Raw genomic sequence first — 8,904 nt, forward strand, 5'->3', positions numbered from 1 at the left:
TTTGAAGCCCAGGTTTGTGTTTGAAGCTTGACTTTATAAATCTTTTTATGTAGTGTAAAAATAAAAAAGGGATGAAATTGATACCAAAAAAAAGAAAGGGGTGTTTATGTAAAAAAAAGACAGATTTAGGGACTTAAAATATTATCAATCAAAGTATTGGCAGCAAAAAGAACACGATAAATAGTGTGTTCTGGGCACCACCGCTTCTTTGTTTGTTCCGACAAGTGAAGAAGAAGAAGAAGAAGAAGAAGAAGAAGAAGAAGAGAAAGCTATACGAAACAAATGGCGACTCTGTCTTCTTCATCTCGATTGTATTCTTCATCTCCTATATGCAAATCTCGATTCTCACCAACAAGTCTCGTCTCTGGGATTGATTTCATCTCTTTCTCGCCTCGAACAACTCTCTCATCCTCCTCCTCCTCGCCGCTTGTCTCGCCGGTGATTCATTCTCTCTCCGTTAAACATAATCGCCGGAGAAGTTCGCTCCAAGGTTAGATTTTTAATTGTTTCCCTTTTGTTTTTTTTTCCTGATTTGAAAAACACGGAATTAAGTATTCGAAGGGTTGATTTTGATATTGGTTTCTGGGTTTCAGTGAAATCAGTAGCTAGCCCAACTGAGACAGTCTCGGAGTTCGATGAGATGGTCGCCGGTACGAAACGGAAGTATTACATGCTCGGTGGGAAAGGAGGAGTGGGTAAAACTAGTTGTGCTGCTTCTTTAGCTGTGAGGTTTGCAAACAATGGGCACCCAACTCTTGTTGTATCCACAGATCCAGCTCATTCTTNTCGGAGTTCGATGAGATGGTCTCCGGTACGAAACGGAAGTATTACATGCTTGGTGGGAAAGGAGGAGTGGGTAAAACTAGTTGTGCTGCTTCTTTAGCTGTGAGGTTTGCAAACAATGGGCACCCAACTCTTGTTGTATCCACAGATCCAGCTCATTCTTTGAGTGATTCTTTTGCTCAGGTAAACTTGGCAATCGTGTGCTAAAAGTGAAGACTTTTTAATCTTTGTTTGATGAAGATATGTATATGATTGGTGTTTCTACTGTTTTTGTTGATTTTGTAGGATTTGACTGGAGGAATGCTTGTGCCTGTAGAAGGACCTGAAGCTCCTTTATTTGCTCTAGAAGTATGTTTTTTTGGAGTTATGTTTGGGGCTTTTTTTTTTTTTTGGTTTCTGTGGTGATGATCCTACACTCAAATTGAGTTTTAATTTCTAGCTCTGCAACAGATAAACCCTGAGAAGGCCAGGGAAGAGTTTCGTAGTGCCTCCCAGATGAATGGAGGAACTGGGGTGAAAGATTTTATGGATGGTATGGGACTTGGGATGCTTGTTGAACAGGTATTCTTTTAGCATTGTGTGTACTTTCAGGTGGTAGTTGTTTTCTAAATTGTGTGTTTTGAGTGTTCTTAATGGCTTACCAATCGTGATGTATTCCTCTGTGGTATCCATGTGAGCTTCAATGTTTCTGATACTAAATCTAGGTGTTTCAAATGGAAGTGATTGCCTCTTACTGTTTCTGCTTATGATACTGATTGTGGATTTTTGGTTGATGAAGTTGGGAGAGCTTAAACTTGGAGAATTGCTCGACACACCGCCTCCTGGATTGGATGAAGCCATTGCCATTTCTAAGGTAATTCTGCCATTCTTTCTGATCTTTTCGTCTTGATATGTCGTTTTTGGCATATTTTTCTTGTCTTTGCTGATTGTCTAGGGTATCAACAGGTCATTCAATTTTTGGAATCACCTGAGTATAACATGTTCACCAGAATCGTGTTTGATACCGCACCAACGGTGAGCAAGCTTGACTGAAATTTTCCCTTTTTAGTGTAGAATATTAAAGACAGAGTTTATTGCTGCTTACAGGGTCATACGCTAAGGCTACTCTCTTTACCTGATTTCTTGGATGCGTCCATTGGTAAAATCTTGAAGGTGGGAAACCATTTCCTCTTTAATTCCTATGTTTTAGTATCTTTACTTAAGTGTCAATTTCTTTCTTAGAGTTTTGTCTTCTTAAATACATTTTCTGCATCTTCAGCTTAGACAGAAAATAACCTCTGCTACTTCAGCGATCAAATCAGTCTTTGGGAAAGAAGGAAACAAGCCTGATGCTGTAAGTTTATGTACATATTGGCTGATATCGTATTCCTGTTTATTATTATTATTCATTTAAATTTTCTTTATGGATGTGACAGGCCGACAAATTGGAAAAACTAAGAGAAAGGATGGTTAAAGTTCGCGAGCTTTTCCGTGACACAGAGTCAACAGAATTCGTCATTGTCACTATCCCAACGGTAATGTCTAGTTGTCTACACATGCATCTCTTTAGATTTCCTCCTTTCTTCAAGAATAAAATCCATTGGTCTGAAGTTGCTCTTACTGTTTGTTTCTATCCAAAAGGTAATGGCGGTCAGCGAGTCTTCTAGGTTAAGTGCATCTTTAAAGAAAGAAAGTGTTCCCGTCAAAAGACTCATTGTTAATCAGCTTCTCCCACCATCCTCCTCAGGCTGCAAATTTTGCGCAATTAAGAGAAAGGTATACACACAAACACAAACTTCTCATGAACTAGTGGTCTCTTTAAACCAAAGATCGCTCTTGCATACTCCTCAAACCAGAAAGTGCTTCTGTTCTTGTGTTTGTTCTGTGGTTTCAAAGCATCACACATTTAAATCGTGAAAAAAGGAACGTGCAGGATCAAATGCGTGCTCTTGATATGATCCGGGAGGATTCAGAACTCTCTGCTTTGACACTGATGGAGGCTCCGCTTGTAGATATGGAGATCAGAGGTGTCCCTGCTCTGCGCTTCTTGGGTGATATCATTTGGAAATAAGATCATTACACATACATTATCGACGATAGGATGAAGAAGCAGATTCACTTCACTTGTAGTTCTAAGGAGTTTCTTATATATTTTTGTATACTATCTTATGTGTCTTCAAACTGTTGAACTAATTCAGTATCTACAACATTTTGGCGGGTGTATTACACGTTCAATTTACAACTTAAGTGCTGTAAAACAAGAAATATTGCAATTCTTGGGGAGCAAAGCCGCAAGATATTTACATAGTAATGGTGCAAGAGTAAGAACCTAAGAATAAGCCATTGCTTTACATAATAAAACAGCAAGGCTTAACCTTTTTTTACACAACCAAAAGGAGATTTTTAATTTAAGCCAGTTGAGATCCAAAATACATTTATTCACTGACTTAAATCTAAAACCTTCTATTTTATTTACAAATTATTTGCAAAATATATATAAACAGAACCCATCTTGAGATGCTTTGCTTAGTTAGGCTGTACATATAGCTCTCGGTCATCAGCGTGTACCTCTTTCTCTGGTTGTGTTGTAAATTAAGAAGCTTGAGCTTTTACTTACTCAAAGATGGTTAAGGAGTAGCGTTTGTGGTTAGAGATGCTGAGAGCCCGATTCTTCTCTCTGCAGAAAAAAAAGAAGCGTGATTCATGATCATGACAATGCCCTGTGGTTTTGTAGAGGGAGAAGAAATGTTTACCTCCAGTAGTGATAAGTTTCTCAACCCGGGCAACGATGTGCTTCCCATATGTGTATCTCTTCAAGGCATTCAAGTGAACTTTGATGCGAGAAAGAATGAGTGCAAGACTTTGATCATCGCATGTTTCAAGAACCTTCTGCACTACGTAGTTCCCAAATGGGTCCTTCATCATCGCCTGCAAATTGTTCCAAGTTTAGTGGGCCTTTTTCAAGACATTGCACAAAGACATGAGGGAGTTAGATTGCAGACCTGAAGTGGCTCGTTTTCATCAGTATAACCAAGCATCTCATTCACTAGAACCTGACGCTCCTCTGGACCGCCAAACGTTAAGCACTTTTCAACAACATTAGAAGCAAACTTCTGCTGACTCATCTTCACAATCTGTCCAGCAAGCTTATTGATAATTTCTGACCGTTCATGAGGTTTACCGTGTTGTATGATATGCTACAGCCGGAAACAAATTCAATTTTGATCAGTGTGTCCATTTTCATGAAGCAGAAACGTAAATCAAGCTTCAGAATCTTACCTGAATAACATAATTCCCGTACTGATCTTGTGCTAGAGTACAGACTGAATCCATGATTTCCTCCATAATGATCCGTTGGGTTTCTATGTCATCAATATGCTCGAGAACCCTCTGATGCGATTCATAAAAAGTAGATTTCAAGTATCATTAATAGTGGACAAGACAAAATTGGAACTTGGATCTATGATAAAAAAAACTATAGGGTGAGATGTATTATATCAAACCTGGATTACACGGCATCCATACGGGTGTGTTGAAAGAGCTAAAACTTTTCCATAGAATGAGGAAATTATGAACTGTATCCAATCCTGAGGAAGACGCTCTATACACTTCTGGATGACATGGTTACCATTCTGGTCATGAACACATTTCATGACAGACCCATCAAGCTCTTGCACCATTTGAGCTTGCTGCTCCAATTCAACCACCTCTAACGCCTGTTTCCATATCGCAGAAACAAGATTACAAATTATTAATGCGCTCGAAAAAGTCAAACACCTATGTCAGTAAAATCATAACCACTAAATAATATAAATAGGATAAACAGTGTCTTTAAATTGAGTACCTTTTGGATAACCCTGCAGCCATACATTTGAAGTGAGAGAGCCAAAACGTGGCCCGTAACTTGTTCAGCGAGTTCTTTTCTCTGCCTGTTTGTACCATGCTCAAAAAACTAGAACAAAACCAGAACAGCATATGAGAAAAGTGACACATCTAGCGATGTGCATTGAAATGATTTAGAAGCTACAGCTAGTACCTTTTGAATGACATAATTTCCAAAGACATCTGTCATTAAAGTGCGGCCATAAGGAAGTATCTCAGGAAATATTGCATTCTTTTCCTCATCCGTTGCCGTCTCAAGTTTTTGCTGAATAAAACGACTTCCGTACTGATCCATGCTGCAAATGGTATAAAATCCAAACAAAAGTGAACTCGTCACCTTGAATGATGTATATTAGATAAGGTAAGGTAAATACCTGAACTCAATCACATGACCAACTATTTCTGAAAGCTCCAAAGACCTTGTCTTGTTGTTCTTAAACCCCTCTAGTAAGGATGCTTCTGCCGTGCTGCCAGTGTCTACGTGGGATGATCCCTGTAATCCTCCAAAAGGAACTTTCATCACTGAGGCTGATTGTGACATACGCATGTTCTGGAAATTTCTTGAATTCTTGGAGGGAGAAGGCAAATGGTTTCCTAAATACATGTTGCCAAGATCATATGAAGGACTCTCAAAGAATCTAGAATTTGCAGCACTGAGGTTACCCAGCTGTTGCCTGTTTTGAGCAAGTAACATCGCAAGGTATTCGTTAGCCGTATCTCCGTTTGAAGTCCCAAAATTATTTCTAATAAGAGAATGATCGGTTGGGGCAGCAGTAGAAGATGCCGTATGCAGATACTGGCTGTAATGTGGCTCCATAACTGGAGCGTGAAGCTCAGAAGCAACTTGATTTATCAATCTGTTCAAGCTTTGTCTATCCCCTTCCCCACTCAGATGTGAGCCTGAAACATAAGGAAAAAAACCAAATGGTTCAATCTAAGGCAATTCGGTGTTCTGTTTGTGTGTATAAGAGTCAGAGTAAGACATAGAGACAGAAAGATAGAGAGCAAGAGATAGGAAGGAGTGAGAAACCTTCAGCAGAATAGTGCTCAGCTAATGAATTCAACTTGTTCTTTGCCAAATAACCACCAGCTGTGGAGAAGTCTGTTCCATTAATATTTGCATTCCGACTATTGACATCAGATAAGCCCAGGCTTCCTAATCTAGAATGATCTGAAGTTGAGTAAAGACTCGCTGAAGAAGAGGTTCGTTTAGGGATGTTGACCTGTCCATGGGAACCCACCTGAGAAGCACCAAGACTTGTTCCATACCCACTCATTCCACCATAATTTGCAGAAAACAAGTGATCTTTTGATTCTGGTGTAGCAATATTTTGTTGCCGCAAAGCCTTCTTATGACCGTTGGGTATGTAACGCATGACATCAGATTGATTCTCCAATTCCACTTGAAGCTGTGACTGCATATGGTTTTCTTTAACTTGACTCATCTCTGACATGTTCAACCTAGACAATGCGTCGGCAACATCAGCAGCAGTGTAAGATTCACAGTTTTGGATGGCTGTGCCAAAAGTATTCTTCTTCTCGACAGGACCGACCCTGGTACCAATAGGGGGAAGGCCAGAGGCCGGAGATCGCCCGACTAGATGTGAGTCAGGAGTTCTATTCCTTGGCACCGGAGAACTCATGGTGGATCCAAGCATAGTATTTGGACTGTTTTTGGCAGTAGAATGTAACGATTCATGGAATGGTAATGGGGTGTCGAATCCACCCGCAGTGAAATTCGATAAAACAGCAGAATCTTTCATGTCCCGAAAAGTGTTGCAGCTTGCAGGCCGNCTGTTCCATTAATATTTGCATTCCGACTATTGACATCAGATAAGCCCAGGCTTCCTAATCTAGAATGATCTGAAGTTGAGTAAAGACTCGCTGAAGAAGAGGTTCGTTTAGGGATGTTGACCTGTCCATGGGAACCCACCTGAGAAGAACCAAGACTTGTTCCATACCCACTCATTCCACCATAATTTGCAGAAAACAAGTGATCTTTCGATTCTGGTGTAGCAATATTTTGTTGCCGCAAAGCCTTCTTATGACCGTTGGGTATGTAACGCATGACATCAGATTGATTCTCCAATTCCACTTGAAGCTGTGACTGCATATGATTTTCTTTAACTTGACTCATCCCTGACATGTTCAACCTAGACAATGCGTCGGCAACATCAGCAGCAGTGTAAGATTCACAGTTTTGGATGGCTGTGCCAAAAGTATTCTTCTTCTCGACAGGACCGACCCTGGTACCAATAGGGGGAAGGCCAGAGGCCGGAGATCGCCCGACTAGATGTGAGTCAGGAGTTCTATTCCTTGGCACCGGAGAACTCATGGTGGATCCAAGCATAGTATTTGGACTGTTTTTGGCAGTAGAATGTAACGATTCATGGAATGGTAATGGGGTGTCGAATCCACCCGCACTGAAATTCGATAAAACAGCAGAATCTTTCATGTCCCGAAAAGTGTTGCAGCTTGCAGGCCGGGAGAGTTGGCTGCCTAAGGCTGCATCCCGTTCAATTCCTTCCTGTAAACATTACAAACAATGTAAGTAGGAAACCAAGGACTATACAGAAACCTCGCAACCAGTATATATTCAACACAAAATGTGTAGACCTGAAGAATATCGGCGAAACTCTTCCTTCTCGGTCCAATCCCAGGATAACCAGATAATCCAATCAAGTCATCTCTGCCTTGATCTAGCCGCTGCACATTCTGAGAGCGGCCCTGGGCAACAACAGCATTCCTGAGTTCCATCAAATCATTCTCTGCCTGCTCAACTGGAACCCCTGGCTGAACCGTGAAAAGCGAGGAGGAGTTGTCGACTTCAACAGACTTCTTCCTCCATTCCCCAACAGGATCAAACACAGAGTCACCACCGTTGTGAAACCTCTGAGCAACCCTCCAATCCTCTCTAGACAACAAAGGAGGCGGTAACCTCGGATTCGAATGCTCGTTGGAATAGTAATAGGAGAGATACTCAGGGTGCCAACGTAACTCATCGTCAGACAAAAGCTCAACCCCATTGCTAGTGCTAATACTGTTGCTGTTAATACCCCCAACATCTCTATGATCAGAGTTATTATTATTGTTCAAGTAGTGATTATCCATAGCCCTCAACAAACCTTCCACCGTAGGGGGAGCGCTACCGCTTCTGTGAACATCAATGTCGCGTTCTCGCTCACGGCCAAAAGTTTGGCGATTACGATGTTGTTGGAGCAAAGATTCGAGCTCCCTCTGGAAACGATCCTCGAGATCCACATTGGATCCTCCTCGATTCACACTATTAGTCAAATTTGATCTCGTCGTATCCATGTAACTATTAGTAACCATCTCTTCCTTTCATCCGAATCTTTCTTATATTTAGACCTAAATCAAAATCAACACCTGCGCAAAAAATAAAAAAAATCGTGTCGGTGTTACGAAATCGGAGAAGAGTGATGATGATCAGAAACCCGATCGCGATTAAAAAAAAAAGTCACCTCTCACGCGATGTTTAAATGTCGACGAACGATACGGTGGTTTCTCTTGTCTCGATGATTAGGTAGAAGAGACAAAACGAAGAGGAGAGACCTTAAAAGGGGACATTGATTGGGGGTTGAATTGTAGGAGGAGGAATGAATACTCAAAAGAGAGAGAGAGAGAGAGCGAAGTGTGAGATAAGAAGAAGTGACGACGCGATTGGAGGAAGAAAAAATAACAATTAAGGTGAAGAAGAAGAAGAAGACAAAAGAGGCCTTAAAGCATGGAACTCTGAGATCGCCTTCATCCCCTCTCTCTCTCTCTCTCTTGTAAAATTCTCCCAAACTGTCACTTGTCTTTTTTAGTATTTTTTAATCTTATTTTTCTATTTGTTTCCTAATTTAACAAATAATACTAATCTGAAAAAGGGTGATTAGAAGATGCGGCTATTACGACACCGTATAATCGCCCTTTTATTAATCTGGTAAGACAGACAGATACAAAAGATGAGAATCCCCTCAGATGATGATTAACTAATTTAATAAAGAATCTCGTATAAATAAACTAATCCTCATCAAAAACGTTTACTCCAATTAGGAAGGACAAAATTAATGATGTCATTTACAAGTTCAAGATTGAGACTCACCGGAAAATTAACTATCCCCGTCATATTTATCCTCTCATATGGTCCCCCCCCCCTCCTGGGCTTAATAAACTAGGCTCATAAGAAGCCCACATTATTCGATATGGATTTCATTGTTAATCATTACGCTACGTGATTTTTTTTTTTTTTTTTTA

General features: G+C 40.5%; 2 protein-coding genes across 6 annotated transcripts; one reads left to right on the forward strand and one right to left on the reverse strand.

Moving 5' to 3' along the window:
* LOC104764743 (ATPase GET3) lies at positions 203–3,009 on the forward strand. 4 transcript variants are annotated; one of them, XM_010488334.2, is made up of 12 exons: positions 203–490; positions 594–729; positions 891–966; positions 1,069–1,131; positions 1,234–1,344; positions 1,562–1,636; positions 1,729–1,797; positions 1,870–1,935; positions 2,042–2,116; positions 2,199–2,297; positions 2,404–2,538; positions 2,696–3,009. In XM_010488334.2, exons 1-12 carry the CDS (start codon positions 283–285, stop codon positions 2,831–2,833), a joined length of 1,251 nt encoding a protein of 416 aa, XP_010486636.1. In that variant the 5' UTR covers positions 203–282; the 3' UTR covers positions 2,834–3,009. The 4 variants fall into 4 exon arrangements, with proteins under 4 accessions (XP_010486636.1, XP_019096916.1, XP_019096917.1 ...); XM_019241371.1 differs by having other exon boundaries at positions 204–490; positions 594–770; positions 932–966; XM_019241372.1 differs by having other exon boundaries at positions 204–490; positions 594–677; positions 839–966; positions 2,686–3,009.
* On the reverse strand, positions 3,011–8,457 carry LOC104764742 (pumilio homolog 4-like). 2 transcript variants are annotated; one of them, XM_019241369.1, is made up of 12 exons: positions 8,127–8,457; positions 7,261–8,031; positions 6,798–7,171; positions 5,675–6,105; positions 5,019–5,544; positions 4,799–4,940; positions 4,607–4,714; positions 4,266–4,478; positions 4,042–4,152; positions 3,765–3,959; positions 3,516–3,690; positions 3,011–3,439 (listed from the first exon to the last, which is right to left on the reverse strand). In XM_019241369.1, the coding sequence occupies exons 2-12, from the start codon at positions 7,975–7,977 to the stop codon at positions 3,390–3,392; spliced, it is 3,042 nt and encodes a 1,013-aa protein (XP_019096914.1). In that variant the 5' UTR covers positions 7,978–8,031; positions 8,127–8,457; the 3' UTR covers positions 3,011–3,389. The 2 variants fall into 2 exon arrangements, with proteins under 2 accessions (XP_019096914.1, XP_019096913.1); XM_019241368.1 differs by having other exon boundaries at positions 5,675–6,407; positions 7,100–7,171; positions 8,127–8,454.

The sequence above is a fragment of the Camelina sativa genome, chromosome 19, assembly GCF_000633955.1.
Source record: "Camelina sativa cultivar DH55 chromosome 19, Cs, whole genome shotgun sequence".
In the NCBI taxonomy this organism is placed as follows: Eukaryota; Viridiplantae; Streptophyta; class Magnoliopsida; order Brassicales; family Brassicaceae; genus Camelina; species Camelina sativa.